This window comes from Sander vitreus, chromosome 12 (assembly GCF_031162955.1).
Source record: "Sander vitreus isolate 19-12246 chromosome 12, sanVit1, whole genome shotgun sequence".
NCBI classification, from domain to species: Eukaryota; Metazoa; Chordata; class Actinopteri; order Perciformes; family Percidae; genus Sander; species Sander vitreus.
This window is the reverse complement of record NC_135866.1, coordinates 6,231,595-6,251,181: the sequence shown is the minus strand read 5'-3', so window position 1 is coordinate 6,251,181 and position 19,587 is coordinate 6,231,595. Positions and strand designations below refer to the sequence as shown.

General features: G+C 43.0%; 2 protein-coding genes across 5 annotated transcripts in view; both read left to right on the top strand.

Moving 5' to 3' along the window:
- The first annotated feature begins 1,329 nt into the window (after nucleotides 1-1,329).
- LOC144526582 (nucleolin-like) lies at nucleotides 1,330-12,306 on the top strand. Its single transcript, XM_078264136.1, has 15 exons — nucleotides 1,330-1,457; nucleotides 3,447-3,516; nucleotides 3,621-3,704; nucleotides 3,778-3,915; nucleotides 5,269-5,349; nucleotides 5,434-5,652; nucleotides 5,745-5,868; nucleotides 6,973-7,130; nucleotides 7,490-7,616; nucleotides 7,724-7,884; nucleotides 8,968-9,100; nucleotides 9,194-9,327; nucleotides 9,464-9,590; nucleotides 10,247-10,476; nucleotides 11,655-12,306. The coding sequence occupies exons 1-15, from the start codon at nucleotides 1,443-1,445 to the stop codon at nucleotides 11,711-11,713; spliced, it is 1,860 nt and encodes a 619-aa protein (XP_078120262.1). The 5' UTR covers nucleotides 1,330-1,442; the 3' UTR covers nucleotides 11,714-12,306.
- Nucleotides 12,307-12,581: 275 nt separating this feature from the next.
- LOC144526342 (polyamine-transporting ATPase 13A3-like) overlaps nucleotides 12,582-19,587 on the top strand; it is a 48,869-nt gene continuing 41,863 nt past the window's right edge. For all 4 annotated transcript variants that reach the window (XM_078263760.1, XM_078263762.1, XM_078263761.1 and 1 more), the window contains exon 1: nucleotides 12,582-12,789. The gene's annotated coding sequence lies outside the window, so the exon portion shown is untranslated. The remainder of the gene's footprint in view (nucleotides 12,790-19,587) is intronic.

The window sequence follows — 19,587 nt, the reverse complement described above, 5'->3', positions numbered from 1 at the left end:
ACAACTGGATGGCTGAAAGCTTTTTGCAGCTGAACCCAGATAAGACTGAGGTTTTAATCATAGCGCCAGACAGTGCTATTCCTCTGATCAAGCAGAACATTGGGCCTTTGTCATCTGCGGTCCGGCCCAGTCTAAGGAACCTTGGGGTGACATTTGACAAATCCCTATCTTTTGAAACTCACATCAAATCATTGACCAAATCCTGTTTTCTTCACTTACGCAATATTAGCAAATTAAGGGCTGTGGTCTCTCAGTTAGAACTGGAGATGCTCATCCATGCCTTCGTTTCCTCCCGTATTGACTATTGCAATTCACTTTTCTCCTCACTCAATAAATCTATCCTTCACCGCCTGCAATCCATTCAAAACGCTGCTGCTAGGCTTCTTACTAGATCAAACAGGCGCACCCATACCACCCCTTTACTCTACGCCCTTCACTGGCTTCCTGTAACCTACAGGATCCAATTCAAAATTCTCACCATAACCTATAGAGCTCTACATGGTCAGGCCCCTGATTATCTTGCCAACATAATTCACTTACACAACCCCTCAGGGTCTCTCAGGTCTGTCAATCAAAATCTGCTATCCACGCCACACACTCGTCCGAAGACATGTGGGGATAGAGCTTTTGAGGCTGTGGCACCCAGACTCTGGAATGCACTACCTACCAGCATTAGGTTTGCTGAGAATGTGGACTGTTTTAAGGGACAAGTCACAAGGTCACATGTCTTTTATTTATTTGATAATTGTTTCTGTTGTCTTTGTATTTTATTCTATTGACTATTTTTTACCATGTTTTTCTTGTCTATGCACATTGTAAAGCACTTTGTGACCTTGTCTGTGAAAAGCGCTGTATAAATAAAATGTACTTACTTACTTACTTACTTTACAACTAAAAACAACAAAGTCTTGCAAACAAGACTTGGACAATACATGAACAATCAATGTGTGCAAGTGTAACTGATGAGAAGGAACAGTTTGTATGCCTTTTTGAAATATGTGATGGATGGTAGTGTTCTGATGTGATCATTCCAAATGTTGGTGTATGTATGAAAAAATGATTTCTGACCATAGTTGTGGGTACCCTTAGAACCCATTTTCATTAAACATTTCTTGGGTGAGATGTCAGGGCTCCCATTTAGAAAAAGGCCTTGCAATTGTTATCATCGCAAAAAAAATCCTTATACACTGAAGTGTCTGTGACGGGGAGATTTCGAAAGTTGTTGTCGTTGAATCCGGTTGAATCCAAATATTTACAGTCTATGGTTGAATCGCATAAAACTGAAATACGTGTGAGCACCCGTAGTACAGCACACGCATGCGCAATGCGTAGTGTCGCATGTGGATGTGTTTTTTTTTTTAGCTCAACACACGTGCATTTACCGGCTACGACTACTAGCCGTACGCACCAGCCTGTGATCGTGTGCAGTTGTAACAAAAAATATGGCGAAGACAGACGTAAGAATAACGTTCCTTTATATTTATTTTAACCAGGCTTCAACGTGCACTAAGTAACGTTAGAATGCCAACCGTAAGCTAGCTAACCGTTGTTCGGTCGTGTTCTGTTAGCTACAAACTAACTACCGTTAGCTTACAGTTAGGTAGCTGGTAGTAAACACATTAGTTCTACCTACAACCAGTTTCAACTTAGAACTGGACAACCTGTCAGTTTGTTTTAAAGTGGGAACTTAGTAACGTGTTTGCATTTAACGTTAAGTCTTACATATTAGTTGATTGACAAAGGTTAAAGTCGACGATTGCAAATAAATAAGCGTATTGTAAACATGAATGTGTGCATAATACGAAGTAATATATTTTAGTAAGTATATATAAATAGAGGTGAAAGCAGGTGTAACACAGTACATAAAATGTGTTCCATTTATCAATTAAAAGTTGCAGTTATTTATCAAGTGAGAGTACCAGGCTTTCACTGGTTTAGCTAAGCTTCTCAAATGTGAGGACTTGCTGCTGGTATTTACTACACAAGTATAATTTGACTATTTTGGGGGTTTGGATGATGATACATGTTTAGAACTTATTGACAAATTAATCAAAATTGGAAATACGTTTTGCTTGAAAGCAGCCTTTGCTCACAAGAACATGAGTAGGTCATTTGCAGTGGAATTTTGAAATTGGGAAAGAGGTAGAAAAAAACTGCGTATGCCAAATCATCGAGATGCCAGATTCGCACTGAACTAATAATATTACATGACCTCTGTGTTTGGTGAAATATGGTAGGTCATTTGCAGTGGAATTTTGACTTGATAAATTATGGACATGGCAGATTGGCACGGGATTAAGAACACAGACAAACTCTGTAATTATTACTAAATACTAGAGGTGCACAGGTAATACTAGTCCTGTGCGAATAGGGCTTAGGTCTTAAAATCCAGATGGCTTGAAATGCAATCCACTGGACAAATGATATATTACTGTACTGTTCCCAAAACAAATTGTGCTCATAGGAAGACATCATTCGCACGAGCTTCACATATAAAATGCCACACCCACCTTTGGTGAGTTTGAACAGGAGCCAGGTGTCTATTGTTCCAAAGCAGCAGTTCCCTTCAGCTACTGCTTGACGAACCTAAAAGAAGAAAGACACATGATGAGGCTCAAAAAAAAGAAGTGAACGAATGAGGACTGTTCTGGTCACAAAATACAGCCTCTCCCTGTTTGCTGCAATTGCATACTTGTGTATTTCCTTCTTTATAATTAACCCTTCAACACCACAGCCTGGGAGGCTTGCACTAGGTTTGAGTTCAGTTAAGTGCTTTAAATGTCAGCCTGACACTAGTGACGGGCGAACGAAGCCTTGTGAAGCCTCTGAAGCTTCTTCCTGATTGTATCGCAAAATGATGCAAAGCATCAAAAACAACACGGTGACATCTGGTGGTCAGTCAACAGAAATGACAGCGGCTATGACCTCGACGCAGCCAAACTACAAGCTACAACATGAACATAGGAGAGGCCGAATGGACACATGCATATGACATGACTGAACTTGCATTAAATGACATGACATGACTAGATTAAAAATATAAAGCCTATGTTTGACTATAACATAATATAATAAATTACTGTGGTCAGGATTTGAATGCAAGTATGTTTAATTAGGCTAAATATGGATTCAATAAACTGCAGCAGCAATTCCATCTTCTACCGCTATGTATAATTATGTACAGATATATGTAAGTAGGCTAATTTCCATTAAAAGGCTAATCAATTGGATTGGATTATTTCAATTTGATACAAGCTCCAACACTGCTTCGAACCAGTGTGCTTTGCGGGAGTGATACAACGTCCCATCACTACCTGACACACCCCCACCCAAATTTTTTATCCTGTAGGTCTGGGGATTGAAACGGTGACCTCCCGGTCACAAGCTCGCTTCTTTTAGGCCACCACAGGGTCATGATTTGATTCATGTGTTTGTGTCTCTTTCAGGCGACAAGGCGTAGTAAAAGACTAAGCAAAGTTGTCACCACTGAAGTTGAAGAAAATGAGGACGGTGTTGGCAAGTCATTTCTTTTTAAAATCGGTGGGAAATTCCAATAAACATGATTGTTTGGACGTAATAATGACAATAACATTAAGTCATTCAACATATTATTGTTTCAGGAGGACAGACCGAGACTGTCTCTTTGAGCAAACAAATAGTGGTAACAGAGGAGGATGCTCCCAGGAAGGACCAAGATGAACAAGGTACGGCAGACTCATTACACGTGATGTCTGATTGAACTTCTGAACTGTGCCAGTAACAAAGCTGCCTCTTTAGATTCTCAGATGGACACTGTCATTGAAGTAAAAGGAAGCGTGACCACAGTAGCTGTATCCTGGGACGAGAAGAATGAGGATGGAGAAGTAGAGGATGCAGAAAACAGGACTAATGCAAGTGATCAGATGATGGATAGTGGTAAGGTTGTTTACCAGAATTACTAATTGCATCCGTTTTTCAATTTTTTTCTTCTTTTTTTTTTTTAAGAAATGTAATTGTCCTCCACTGAAAAATACTCATTAACTTTGCAGGTGTAAAGTTAGTCTTCATGTTTTGAATCTTAAAGATGCTACTAGTTTTGTAAATAGTAGTTATTGCTTCTGTTGCAGGCCATATTTTCACTTGAACTTTAAACAGATTCATAACAAACATGCTGAATTACAGCATGTCTTTAATAATGTAATGAATAACTGTCATTTTTTCCTAATCAAATGTGTTTCTTGTCATTTAAGTCGAAGGCGTTATGTTAGTCTTTATTTGAATATGAGTCACCCATTGTTAAATCTATCTTAAAGGACAAATCCGGCTCAAAATGAACCTAGGGGTTAATAACACGTGTACCGAGTTGACCGTTCTCTGGGATATGTTTTCATGCTAATCAAATGTGACCAGTTTTAGCGCAAACTGCTAATTAGCTTATAAAGTTAGCTGTCGGGGCACGGGTAAAGTAAAAAAAAACCCCGCTATTTCTATACCACTAACAAGGCTCAAAATAGCACCACACTTCCACGGTAGCATAATGAGGGTTCCTACATGGAAACCGAAGCATTGAGAAATTTGTAAGTGTACAGACCGTTTATTAAAAAGAGAGTTTATAAAGACAGTACTGTTCACCTATACGTGGGGGCGCCATTTTGGGAAAACAGTCACGACCGGTACAGTAACCAGTAGCATAGCTCAAGCACGGCGTTCGTCATTCGACTGGCCGTGACTGTTTTCCCAAGATGGCGCCTGCCTGTATTCGTGAACGGTATTGTCTTTATAATCTTTTTAATAAACTGTCTGTACGCTTACAAGGTTCTCAATGCTTCTGTTTACATGTAGGGACCCTCATTATGCTACCGTGGAAGTGTGGTGCTATTTTGAGCCTTGTTAGTGGTACAGAAATAGAGATTTCTTTTTACTTTACCCGTGCCCCGACGACTAGCTTTATAAGCTAATTAGCGGTTTGCGCTAAAACTGGAAACAGTGACTGAAAACAAATCCCAGAGAACGGTCGACTCGGTACATGTGTTATTAACCCCTAGGTTCATTTTGCGCCGGGTCCCATATTGTACAAAGTTGAGATTTCCATGTCTCTTTTGAATATAAAGCAGGTCGAGGTTCTCTATAAATACTGTGAAAGTATCAAGACACTCAATCCAGGGAGAAATGCACACAGCAAGATCTTTAAGTGAGATCTTTAAGCTTAAATCAAAGCTGCAAAAAAAAAAAAGTGTCTTTAAATCAAATCGTGACTGTTTTTGCCGGAACAACCGATCATCTCCTCAGCTGATGCAGTCGGCTCCACAGAGGACGCTCCCAGTGAGAGTGCAGAGACAAAGATGGAGCAAGAGATGCAGGAATCTGGAGGTACTGCAAATACAACGATGACACACAAATTTGTCTTTATCTGTGAAATTCCGAGCGGTGCCAGTAACGGGGCTTCCTCTTTAGAATCTCAGATGGACATCGTGGCTGGAAGTACAGCCACAGTAACTGTAACCTGGGACAAGGAGAATGAGGAGGGACAGAGCAAAGATGTCAATAAGGAAGCCAATGGAGGTGAACAGATGACTGTTGAAAAAACAGGTAAAAAGGGAGTAAAAGGGAAGCGGAAGGCGTGTGCTGCTGTTGAGACCTCCCCATCAAAGAAAACGAAGCGCATCAATGATGGTATGAACTCAAAACACCGCTAAATGCCCTGTTCTGCAGCGTGCCTAATATTCTTGCTCTCACACATGTCTCCGTCTTCTTTTTTGTTGCAGGTTTCTGTCTTTATGTTGGCAACCTGAACAACTCCAAAACATTTGACGAAATCAAAGCTTCCTTAGCAAATTACTTAATGAAACAAAGTCTCCTGGTTCAAGACATCAGATTGGACCGGTCCAAGTGAGTATGCTGTTTAACTTTGGGCAGGAAACCCTTCAGTAGGTGCATTTGGCTACGTTCACACCGCAAGTCTTTAATGCTTAATTCCCATTTTTTGCTCAGATCCGATTTTTTGTTTTTTTTGTTCGTCTGTTCACATTACCTTTTTAAAATGTGGCCTGTATCAGATTCCAGTGTGAACCGTTTGCGGTTTCGAACTGACCCGCATGCGCAAAAGAACAATACCGATGACATCAGACGCAGCACGCTGTTGCACTAAAGTTAGGGAGGTTATGGAGGAAGTAAGCATTGGGCTTTTATTTCAAAATGTTTGTGTAATGGCAGCTGTAACATTAATGAGCAGGTGCTGAGGAGGAGAAGAATGAAGAGAAAGAGCCAAATGGGCTATTTTGGCCTTTTGCGGGGTTATGGCTGCAAATTCACTACAGAGGTCTGTGTGACCGGACGACCGATTTGCACGTCAGGACCGCTACGGGCCTCCACCAGCGTTTCCTCTGGCTTCGCCGTGCCCAGGCGTAGTTCACCATCTTTCGGGTCCTATCTCACGCTCCACCTCCCCGACGGTGCGGGCGAGACGGGCCGGTGGTGCGCCGGCCCTCACTTTCATTGACACTCTGACTCGCGCGCGCGTTAGACTCCTTGGTCCGTGTTTCAAGACGGGTCGAGTGGGATGCCGACATCGCCGCAGATCCCCTGACGCCTTTTACGTGAGCCGATCCCCGGCCTGGCGACGCAACGCGGTTGGGAGCCATTGAGAGGGCACAGCGAGGGTTATTGACGTAAAAGTTGCATCAAATCCACCTTGGTTGTTCACACTGCGGCCGCATTGGAAAAAAAAAAAATCTGACCTGGGTCTGATTCAGGACCACATATGGAAGTGGTCTAAATCTGATTTGAAAAAATCAGATCTGGGCTAGATTTGAGTGTTCACACTACTTCTGAAGAAGTCTGACCTGGTCACTTGACCCCAAAATCGGATTTGGGCCACTTTTGCCTGCATTCTGAATGTAGCCTTAGATATTGTTGGTTTCATCCACTGATATATTAGTATTGCTCCTACTAAAAATACTAAATGAACTCAAAAGTAATGTTTTGCTGTTGTAGAAAACATGCATTTGTAGATTTGGCCTCCGCGATGGACCTAACCAAAGGCTTGACGTTAAACGGAGAAATGATGGATGAGAAGCCAATGAAGATCGCCAAAGCAAAGGTCAAAAGTTCAGACGCGGTGAAGATTAAAGCTCCAGCGGAGGACAAAAAGGGTAACGCAACTAAATTGTTTTATTACACATTTATTTCCATTTTGTTACTTGCCATTTTAGATCCAGGCGCAGCGGCAGTGCTAGTGTGTCTAAGGCACTAGAGGGCATTCGTTGTTGAGTTTATAGAACTCATGTGCATTTGGGTTTAGGGCTGTGCAATTAATCGAATTTTGATCGCATCATCGTGTTAAATAATTGTGATTTCAATATTGACCAAAATAATTTTTTTGCCATAATTGATTTTTGGGTGTGGTTTTTCTTCATTAACTGCTAAAATAATGGATATATGATGTGATGGTCTGGGAGGTTGATATAGATTGAATGTCTGACTTGAGGACTGTCTGCTGTGTTTTTCACAGCCAAAGATGGCAGATGTTTGTTTCTGAAAAACGTCCCATACAACGCAACAAAAGAAGACATTCTGAAAACCTTCGGCAAGGCCGTCGCCGTTAGGTTTCCTGGTGGAACCGAAGGCCCAACGACAGGGTGAGAGTTTAATGAAAAAACCCTGCATTAACCTGTGATGGTCATGGTTATTTGAAACTAAAAAGTCACATTTAGTGGATATTTGTAATTTCCTTATTTTTCAACAGCATTGCTTTTGTGGAGTTTCAAAACAAAGCTATTGCTGAGAAAGTACGGCAGCGAAAACAAGAAGTGAAGATCCAAGGCCGGATTTTGATTGTGGACCGTGTCGGAGAAAGAAATGTGCCTGAAGTCCCCAAAGCTAAAGACGACAAAGACAAGACAGAAGGTAAACCACTGGACGTGTAAACATTTACTGTCAATAGCTGACGTGATACTATAGCTATAAAGGGAATACTTCACCCCCAAAAAGGGTCATTCGTATATCAATTACTCATCGCGTGCTACTTTGAAGTCTTGGAAGTTTTTCTCGCGTGCCTCCACGGTGAACGAGGAATCCAAAAGCAAAGAATAAAGATAAATTGAGGTAACAGTGGGCCACGTTTTTAACAGCAGCAACACTATATCACGACATCCTTTTACAAACTCTCACACATCTCGTGCAGCATAATCTAAGTCTCATTCATCCAGTCAGATGCTCAGTAGTCTATATCGACGACATTTCATTTCCGGAATTGTTCAGTTGCCGCCGGAAATTCCCCCGGATGTCCCCCGGATGTCCCCCTCACCTTGCTCTTTCTTTGTGTTGGCGTTCTAACCTCCGGTGGATTTCTGAGGACTATGGTTAACTGCTCCTCAGATCTCTGCAGGGTAAATCCAGACAGCTAGCTAGACTATCTGTCCAATCTGAGTTTTCTCTCGCATGACTAAAACAACGTTTGAACGCACACGTTGCACCAAAACAAGTTCCTTCCCGAGGCTATTTTGCGGTGGCACCGTGGCTAGACGATTGAGATTGGTTTAAAGAAATGCCAATAAACCAGAGCACGTTTTTCCCTCCATACCGTAATGTCGTGTGGACTAGCCAGACTCTTCTCCGCAGCACTTTGGAGGAAGTTCTGGCAACGCGAGACTATATGCTCAGTACTTCCCAAACACTGCATTTTTGCTATAACCTTATTTAAAACGCGTAATAACATAACAAGAATTCAAGGTAATGGTGAGTAATTGATATTCAAATGATAAGTATTCCATTAAATTATGTATGTTCTTTTTTTAAAATCTGAACATCAATTAATTAAATCTGGACTGAGCTGGACTAGAGGTCGCACGCCTCTGGAGCAACTAGGGGTTGATGTGTCGCAGTGGGAATCGAACCCGGATCTCCCGCCCCAAAGGCATGTGTTATATCCGCTGCTCCATCACCACCCATTTACCTGTGCTAACAAAAGATTTCTTTTCTCTCTCACAGCTGCTGCGCCTCCTCCAAATGACAGCTTATTTGTGAGCAATTTGGCTTTCAATGTGAATGAAAAAAAACTCAAGAAAGTTTTTCAGAACGCTGTTAGAATCCAAGTACCAAAAAAGCAAGGCAAACCATTAGGGTAAGCACATGTACACTCACTGGCCTACTTTTTTTCTTCCCCCAATGAAAAAAGCATTTGAATAATCTCAACAAAAAAAACCACCCTCTGCAGGTTTGCGTTTGTGGAGTTTGCAGCGGTGGCAGATGCTGAAAAGGCCTTGCAGTCATCACAAAACCTGAAAATCTTACAAAAGAAGATCAGGGTGGAATTCTGCAGAAAGCGAGTACAGTCAGAGAAGGCAAAAGGTGCGTGGGATCGTTCACGTGTTACCTGTCGTCTAATAGGCCGCTTTATCAGGCGAAAGTTATATTAGATAGGAAAACATCGATTTCATGTGTTTCAAGTCAGTTTGAGTAATGAAACCCCCCCCCCCCCATTCAGTCCTAGCTAAAACCCTGATCGTGATGGGCCTTGCCGAGAAGACGACTGCAGAGACTCTGAAAGGTGCTTTTGAAGGGGCTTTCAGTGCAAGAGTCGCTGTAGATAAAGAGACCGGAGTTTCAAAAAGGTGGGTAGCCTAAAGTAATCTTTTTATTGTCATAATTGTAATAAGTAGGGGTGTAAATCACACGTTTTGTCATGATACGATGTTTATTGATATCGCAAAGTCTCCCACGATACAATTTTGATTGGATTCAGTTCAGGGCGCTGTGACCGATACAAGACGTTACATAAGCCCGTTTAACACAATCGGTTATATGTGACTTGGAAAAACTGCTTTTAGTTTTAATGGACCTGACTCTGGGAACAAAATACAACACTTTCTCAAAATCAACTCACTTGTACCTTTTTGGACTTTTTAGAAGTCTGATTTTGGGCCTCCAGACTTCTACTTGTAATTGCTTTACATAGTTGTATTTCTTTTGCATCCCGATTGTCCTGATCTGTTTTTCAAATTGTTTTTGCATTTCGGAGAGCTTTGGAGTCTTTCTATGTTCTTATGATGGCGTCGCTTCCTTTTCTGTGTAGTTTTCTTTGTCTTTGTAAATCGATGTCATTGTAAACGAGGGCTGCCCCTCAAGGATCTCTCGGGTACAAATAAAGGTTGAATGAATGAAAAAATATTACAGATTATAGTGGGAATTTCAAAATAGAGGCGCTGCTTGAAGATGATATGTATCGATATACTTCACACTGACTTGTCTCACGTTGAAATGTTCTCAGGTTTGGTTTCGTGGGCTTTGAGAGTGAAGACACCTGCAAAGCTGTCAAAGAAGCCATGGAGGACTGTGAGATAGATGGCAGCAAAGTGACTGTGGCTTATGCAAAAGCCAAGGGTGTAAAAGGTCCAGGACGGCCCGCCAAGCCCCCCCTGGCACCCAGTGGACAGCCTGCAGGTCAGAGGGCTGGCAGAGGCCGGCGTAAAGCCAAAGGTGGAAGAGGCGGCCAAGGAGGTAACCTTTTGAGTTTAACTGGCGTAATGAAGTCTCATCATAAACTCAGCAAAAAAAAGAAACGCCCCTTTTTCAGGACACTGTATTTTAAAGATACTTTTGGAAAAATCTAAATAACTTTAGAGATCTTCATTGTTAAGACAATGTTTCCCATGCTTGTTCAATGAACCATAAACAATGAATGAACCATGAACAATTAATGAACATGCACCTGTTGAACGGTCGAAAAGACAATAACGGCTTAAAGGCGGTAGGCAATTAAGGTCGCAGTTAAAAGGAAAGTAAAGAGGCCTTTCTACTGACTCTGAAAAACACCAAAAGAAAGACGCCCAGGGTCCCTGCTAATCTGCGTCAACGTGCCCTAGGCACGGTGCAAGGAGGCAAGAGGACAGCAGATGTGGCCGGGTTCGGACAGATATTTAGAAATGATGTTCGGGTCGGGCTCAGTCACATCAGCCCGATAAGGCATTGAACATTTTCAATTTAAAACAGCTTATTATGTAGGTGCGCGCCTGTGTTAACGTGCGCTTGTTGCCCAGTGTGCGCTGATGTGCTCATCTGTTGACATTTCCGAATGTCTTCCTACAGTTGCTTAATACAAAGCGGGCTTTCCACACAAACAAATGCATGTGTCATTAGTAGGAGAAAAAAAATGAGATTTTAACTGTGTCGGGCTCGGACATGAATATCTTAATGCCTGTCGGGCTCGGTTACTGCTCTGTTGGACGCGGGCCGGGCTCGGACGGAAAAATGCGGTCTGATCTGGACTCTATTCCTGCCCCAGAACCAAATAGCATACAGACGCAGTTAGCAACAAGCTAACATAGTGGTGTATTTGTAATGTTTACAGCTTGTTGCGCTGCCTAAAAAAAAATCATTGAATCCAGCTTTAATAAATGCATTGCACCTTCTTTGGCAGCTTTTCTTTGGAAATGTTTTTTAGCATCCTTGCATATGGTTTGCAATATTCAGCTGTTGATATTTTGCCCTTATCCGTCCAATGTTTGATAACTGGTTATATGTGGGTATTTTCTTTAAATTAAAATGTTGTATTTGTGTAGGATTCCATAAACAGCAAGGGTCAGTTAGTCTACACCTTGAGTGTACTGTTTACTTTGGTCCTTGACTGGTTTGGTTTGATGGTTTTTGACTAAAAATAAAACGGATTTATTTTTCAGGTAAAGGACGTGGAGCCGGCACGCCACAGGATGCTGTCAAAGAAGTGGACAAGTTCTAAAATAGAAATGTTCTCCCTGTTCATTGACAGACCTACAAGCATGTACGAGCTCAAGAGCTTTTGAGTTTGGCTGAATGGGGGTGTGGAAATGTGTACAGTTGTTCTAGTCCTACATGGTTGTAGGATATGTCACTAGAGATGTTCCAATACCATTTCTTTTTTTTTTTTCATTTCCGATTCCGATACCTGAACTTGCGAATCGTACCAATCCGATGTTGTATGGCCTGGCTCGGGTTAAACCCTTTGTAAAACATGAAAAATACATTCAGTGAATGAATGCCATAGAACTTATTTAAGTATCTAGTTTGACAGTCAGTCATAACGGAAAACGAACATAAATAAACTATATAGTATACTATATAATAGGCAATATTAGAGGCTTTCCCCATATCGGTATCTGAACAACTCTACATGTGACACCTTTTGTAATTTTTTTGTAAAGTCATATTTTGTACTTTAATCTATGAACTTCATAACTATTATGAAAACGTATGAAAGCACCCTGACTTATCACATGATGTAGTTTTGTTATGTGAAAAGTTGATTTAAGATTGAACCCTTTTATGTGAAGATAAATATATTTTCAAACCACAGCAGCTGTGTCTTGAGTTCTGTTGTTCTGTGATGAAGAAAAAAAGTTATCTAAGGACACAGTGAACCCTCAGCCAAGTCTTACTCTGCCACTGGTCTGAAATAAAAACCCAGCTCACATCTAAACATGCCATATTCGATCATCCGTAATGACTAAAGTATGTATTATTGATTGGAGAGGCAGGGTAATAATATGTTCATTAATCCACTGCTCCTTGCACAAGACGCTCGCCTAGCGAACTGACCTCACATCCTGTTCCCGCCCCCACCACACACACACACACACACTTGTGAATGGACCGGTTTGGGACGGTCCCGTGCAGCGGCGCAGCGTGGATCCGTGTTGTCAGCGCGCGTCTTCACACATGTTGGAGCCGCAGTGCTGCATGGCTGCACAGGGCACGCGAGCAAACTCTTTAATGCAACACTTTACTCCCCTGGCTATGCAACGTCTCGTGCATTGATAGAGAAGAGAACAGGCATCGGTAAGTTGTTAACAGGCGTGAATTAGCGCTTGTTTTCCACGTTTTCTTAAACCGTGGCTGTCTTATGTGAAGGTAAGTGAGACGCGTCGCAACAGTTCAACATGAACTTGCTAAACCGTTCTAAGACTTTTTGTAACAAATGATTCAAACTGCGACTGAAAATGGCTCCCCGTTCACTATTTGGTGCGGTTAGGTCCCGTATTGAAACTGTCGAAATGTGTGTTTTCTACTCGGATAGGAAACTTCTAGCTTTCGCCGTTTTCGCATTTAAAACGTGTTGCTATCAACTAGAGCAAGTAGCGCAGGACGTTATTGTTCAGTGTCTATAAAAAACTACCACTTCTTGGACGTTATGTTTTATTGTTTTACAACGTTGAATTATGTCGGGTTGATTGGGATTTGTTGACTCTTTAAATCTCTACAAATCCAAATGAAGTGAAATAAACAAACCATTGATTGCAGAAGTACTCGCTCAGTCGAGGCGTGACCTGTGTCTCTGCAGACAAGTTTGCACATCTGGAAGTTCTTGTGTAAGCCAGCGTATGTATAAAGTGCTGTCAAGTTGCAACTGGGACCCTGCCACAAATTCTGGATTGAATAGAAATCAGGACTCGACTTTGGCTGCTCTGGGACTGCAACATAGTTGTTTTGAAGCCAGCTCCGTGTAGCTTTGGCTTTATGTTTGGGGTCTTTGTCCAGCTGGAAAATAAATCTGATCCAAAGTCTCGGTTGGCTTGCAGAGTGCAGCAGGGTTTCAAGCAGGATTTCTCTTTATTGTTGCTACATGTATTTGACTGTCTTGTAAGGCTGCCCCGTCGAGCCTTCCAGGACCTGCTGCAGAGAAACATCAGCCCTGCATAATGCTCTTTGTGAACTTTTGTCATTTGTCGTAGTAGTAGATGACAAAGAAAGTTGTTTCTTACGTTTGTACCTAATCTGGATCAAATAGTTTCCCCTTTTAAACATATTAAAGTAACACATTATCTGTTGATGCGGCATCACAAATATGAATCTGGATGTAAAATTGTAAAATAAGTGTTTGCTACGAAATGACCTCATCAGTGGTGGAATGTAACTAAGTACATTTACTCGAGTACTGTACTTAAGTACAAATGCTGAGGTACTTGTACTTGAGTCTTTTCATGCCACTTTCTACTTCTACGCCATATTTCAGAGAGAAATCTTGTACTTTTTACTCCACTACATTCATCTGACAGCTTTAGTTACTTTACAGTACTTAATATAACGGCCTACGAGTCCAGCTGCAAATGATTAGATAGATAGATACTTTATTCATGCTGAGGGAAATTTTAGGCATCCAGTAGCTTAGACAACCATAACACAACAAACATATATCTCGCATATATAAAAATCACTCACAGAAATGTAAAGAGTTAAAGGTGCTAAGGTAGACTGTGTGCAATGGTGGTAGTGCAAAAGAGAACAGTGTAGGGATTGATCAGTGCAATAGCATTATTATTAAATATTAACTGTGACTATGAAAAGACAAGAATGTAAACCTAATAGAATTAGAATTGCTTGACAGAAAAGAAATAATATACGTTAAGAACAATATATAACGGGGAATAAGTTATAAGATGTATATGTTATGACCAGAGTCCAGATTGTGTAGGAGGGCTAATACAGCCTATAAGACAGTCAGGTGTACAGCAGACAGATATAATGGTGGTAGTGGCTGAGAGAGACAGGCTCATGCTGAAAAGTCCATTTCTCCCCTCCCCCTTTGTGTGGTATTGAAGAGTTGGATGGCCCTGGGGACAAAGGACCTCCTCAACCTGTCTGTTGAGCATGACAGTGACAGAAGTCTGCCACTGAACATGCTCCTCCTCTGTTTAAAGAATGTGCTGTGTAGTGGGTGGCGGTCATTGTCCATGATTGCCAGCATCCTACTCATGGTCCGTTTCTCTGCAGTTGTTGTGAGCGACTCCAGCTCAATGCCAACAACAGAGCCAGCTTTCCTTACCAGCCTGTTCCGTCGCCCAGCATCTCTCTTCTTAATGCTGCCTCCCCAGCACACCACAGCGTAAAACAGGACACTGGCAATGACTGACTGGTAAAACATCCAGAGGATCTTACTGCAGACATTGAATGACCTCAGCCTCCTCCGGAAGTAAAGCCGACTCTGCCCTTTCTGATACAGCGCATCTGTGTTGGCTGACCAGTCCAGTTTGTTGTCCATGTGTACCCCCAGGTATATGTGCTGACCACTTCCACATTGACCCCTTCAATGGAGACTGGTGGCATATGTGGCTTAGATCTCCTGAAATCCACCATCAACTCCTTGGTCTTTGTTGTGTTCAGCTGCAGATGGTTAGACCATCATTAACAGTTTGGATCGTTTCCAGTTTCTAAAATGTAAGGATTTTTCTGCATTGACTACTTTTACTTTAAATACTCTAAGTACATTTTCCTGATGATACTTTCATACTTTTACTTAAGTAACATTTTCAATGCAGAATACTTCTACCATCACTAGACCTCCTACATGATGGTGCTTATTGAGAGGTGAGGTCCTATAAACTGTGAATCAAACATTATTGTAGGTGTGACTGTTAGTGAACATATTTAACGTGTGTGCATGGTGCAAAGGTTTCCATGGATTAGAGCCTATCCTGCACTGGATTATTGCCTATACCACAACATACCACATCACACTAATCGTCACATATCTTTCACTTTACGTCAATAAAGTTGTCAATAAAAGAAACAAAGTCTGGGGTGCTCCGAAGTGCTCTTTGGATGGGAACACAAACGTTCAAAAAAAGAAGAAAAGTCCAATGCACTCTTCTTGCAAAAAGTTAAAAAGCCTTTATTTAGATGGCTATTTTATATGGAAATTGCTATTACATTAAAAATAGAGCTGGGTAACAACCCACGCGTATAGCTCTTCTTGAAGTTTGCGCTTCTTATGAATATAATGTCTTTTATTTCTGTAGCCAGAGGTTTAGTTTAGTTTTTTATGTATCTCGAACAATCGATATACTAAATCAGGGGTCTTCAGTGTTTTTTAAGCCAAGGACCCATTGACTGAAAGAGAGATGGAGCTGGCACCCCCTATTACATATATTTTATAAAATGAAGTTGCATATTAAACTGGGCCTACAATAACTTGTAGGGCGGCCTAAAGCCTTTACACATACCTTTTTTGCATAGAATACTAAGCTATTAAAATAGCCTAATAATTGTTGGCATGATTTTATAAATCATGTTTTTATGTTAAACATACATGTGGCACACATCTGTGGATGGCCTTAGTGACTACTTTGACTGTAGGCCAGTAAGCAGTGGGGATTTATATTTGCTAATAATATGTTGGATTTATGTTAAAGTGCTCATATTATGCTCATTTTCAGGTTCATAATTGTATTTAGAGGTTGTACCAGAAATAGGTTTATGTGGTTTAAAGGCTGGACTACAATAGAGCTGTTTGGAGCAGTTTGTGAACAGTGTTTTCTGTTGGCGATGGTAAGTCCCTTTGGGGTGGACTTTGGGCTTTTTCACTTTGTAAACCTATAACATGCACAAAAAGATATATGACACAATAAAGGGAAGGGAAAAAGCCGAAAAGCATACTATGAGCACTTTAAGACTTTTGAAAATATGAAAAAACTTTATTTAAAAATTAACAATACTTTGGAGGCCCCCTGAATTAACTCTGACGACCCTCTAGGGGTCCCGGACCCCCTGTTGAAGATCCCTGCTCTAAAGTAATACAGCTGAACTAAAAGTGAAAGTAAGAACTTTCTATTCTAAAACAGTTGTGTGCCATAACTGCATCCATATAAACCTAATATAAAGGCTTTTTAACTTTTTGCATGAAGAGTGCCTTCTACCTTTCTTTCTTTTTTCTTTTTTTTCTTTTCTGAGTTGTCGGTCAGTAAGTTGACAGGTTAGTGTCAACTCATCGGACTCATCTCTGATGGAGACGAGTCCGCCTTACAGGTCGGAGGCTGGCCACCTGGTGACCTGGTGCAATCAAAACAATCTAGAGCTCAACGCTCTAAAGACAGTGGAGATGGTTGTGGACTTCAGGAAGAACCCAGCCCCACCTGCCCCCATCACCCTCTGTGGCTCCACAATTGACACTGTGGAGTCTTTCCGCTTCCTGGGAACTACCATCTCCCAAGACCTCAAGTGGGAGCTGAACATCAGCTCCCTCGTCAAGAAAGCACAACAGTGGATGTACTTCCTGTGGCAGCTGAAGAAATTCAACCTGCCAAAGACAATGATGGTGCACTTCTACACAGCCATCATTGAGTCCATCCTCACATCCTCCATCACCATCTGGTACGCTGCTGCCACTGCCAAGGACAAGGGCAGACTGCAGCGTGTCATTCGGTCTGCAGAGAAGGTGATTAGCTGCAATCTGCCGCCGCTCCAGGACCTTTACGCCACCAGGACTCTGAAGCGTGCTGGAAATATTGTGACTGACCCCTCCCACCCCGGACACAAACTCTTTGAGACACTCCCCTCTGGCAGGAGGCTGAGGTCCATCAGGACCAAAACCTCACGTCACATGAACAGCTTTTTCCCCTCCGCCACTAGCCTTTGTTAACAAGGCCGGAAACCACCCTGACTCTCCACCCCTGGCTCTTCATGCCACTGTTCTCTCTCTGCTGTAATGCTCCTTGCTCTTTATTTTTTATTTATATTTTTATTTATTCTTTATTTTTTTATTTAATACATACTGTGTACATATACTTATACTTATATTGTTTATACCTATACTTATCCATCCATCTTCGTCCGCTTATCTGGTTTCGGGTCGCGGGGGTAGCAGCTCCAGCAGGGGACCCCAAACTTCCCTTTCCCGAGCCACATTAACCAGCTCCGACTGGGGGATCCCGAGGTGTTCCCAGGCCAGGTTGGAGATATAATCCCTCCACCTAGTCCTGGGTCTTCCCCGAGGCCTCCTCCCAGCTGGACGTGCCTGGAACACCTCCCTAGGGAGGCGCCCAGGGGGCATCCTTACCAGATGCCCGAACCACCTCAACTGGCTCCTTTCGACGCGAAGGAGCAGCGGCTCTACTCCGAGCTCCTCACGGATAACTGAGCTTCTCACCCTATCTCTAAGGGAGACGCCAGCTACCCTCCTGAGGAAACCCATTTTGGCTGCTTGTACCCTGGATCTTGTTCTTTCGGTCATGACCCAGCCTTCATGACCATAGGTGAGGGTAGAAACAAAAACTGACCGGTAGATTGAGAGCTTTGCCTTCTGGCTCAGCTCTCTTTTCGTCACAACAGTGCGATAAATTGAATGTAATACTGCACCTGCTGTGCCGATTCTCCGACCAATCTCCCGCTCCATTGTCCCCTCACTCGCGAACAAGACCCCAAGGTACTTGAACTCCTTCACTTGGGGTAAGGACTCATTCCCTACCTGGAGAACTGATCCTCATCCCAGCCGCTTCACACTCGGCTGCGAACCGATCCAGTGAGTGCTGAAGGTCACAGGCCGATGATGCCATCAGGACCACATCATCTGCAAAAAGCAGCGATGAGATCCCCAGCCCACCGAACTGCAACCCCTCTCCACCCCGACTACGCCTCGATATCCTGTCCATAAATACTACAAACAGGATTGGTGACAAAGCGCAACTCTCAACTGAAACGAGTCCGACTTACTGCCGAGAACCAGGACACAGCTCTCGCTTTGGTCGTACAGAGATTGGATGGCCCTGAGAAGGGACCCCCTCACCCCGTACTCCCGCAGCACCTCCCACAGTATCTCCCGGGGCACCCGGTCATACGCCTTCTCCAGATCCACAAAACACATGTAGACCGGTTGGGCATACTCTCAGGCTCCCTCCAGGATCCTTGCGAGAGTAAAGATCTGGTCCGTTGTTCCACGACCAGGACGGAATCCGCATTGTTCCTCTTCAACCTGAGGTTCGACTATCGACCGAACCCTCCTTACTGTACACAGCTTGGATGGTTCCCCGCTTCCCCCTCCTGAGGTGGCGAACGGTTTTCCAGAAGCACCTTGGTGCTGACCGAAAGTCCTTCTCCATGTCTTCTCCGAACTTCTCCCACACCTGCTGCTTTGCCTCTTTCGCGGCAGAGGCTGCAGCCCTTCGGGCCCTTCGGTACCTTGCAACTGCCTCCGGAGTCCTCTGGGATAACATATCCCGGAAAGACTCCTTCTTCAGTCGGACGGCTTCCCTGACAACCGGTGTCCACCACGGTGTTCGTGGGTTACCGCCCCTTGAGGCACCTAAAACCCTAAGACCACAGCTCCTCACCGCAGCTTCAGCAATGGAAACTTTGAACATTGTCCACTCGGGTTCAATGCCCCCAGCCTCCACAGGGATGCACGAAAAGCTCCGCCGGAGGTGTGAGTTGAAAGTCTGTCGGACAGGGGCCTCCTCCAGACGTTCCCAATTTACCCGCACTACCCGTTTGGGCTTACCAGGTCTGTCCAGAGTCTTCCCCCACCCCCTGACCCAACTCACCACCAGATGGTGATCAGTTGACAGCTCCGCCTCTCTCTTTACCCGAGTGTCCAAAACATACGGCCTCAGATCAGATGAAACGATTATAAAATCGATCATTGACCTTTGGCCTAGGGTGCTCTGGTACCAAGTACACTTATGAGCATCCCTATGTTCGAACATGGTGTTCATTATAGACAATCCATGACTAGCACAGAAGTCCAACAACAAACAACCACTCTGGTTTAGATCAGGGAGGCCGTTCCTCCCAATCACGCCTCTCCATGTGTCTCCATCATTGCCCACGTGCGCGTTGAAGTCCCCCAGCAGAACTATGGAGTCCCCT

Coding starts and splice junctions, on each gene's coding strand:
- LOC144526582 (XM_078264136.1), top strand. Junction 5,350..5,433: donor AGAGATGCAGGAATCTGGAG/GTACTGCAAATA, acceptor CTTCCTCTTTAG/AATCTCAGATGGACATCGTG. Junction 5,653..5,744: donor AACGAAGCGCATCAATGATG/GTATGAACTCAA, acceptor TTTTTGTTGCAG/GTTTCTGTCTTTATGTTGGC.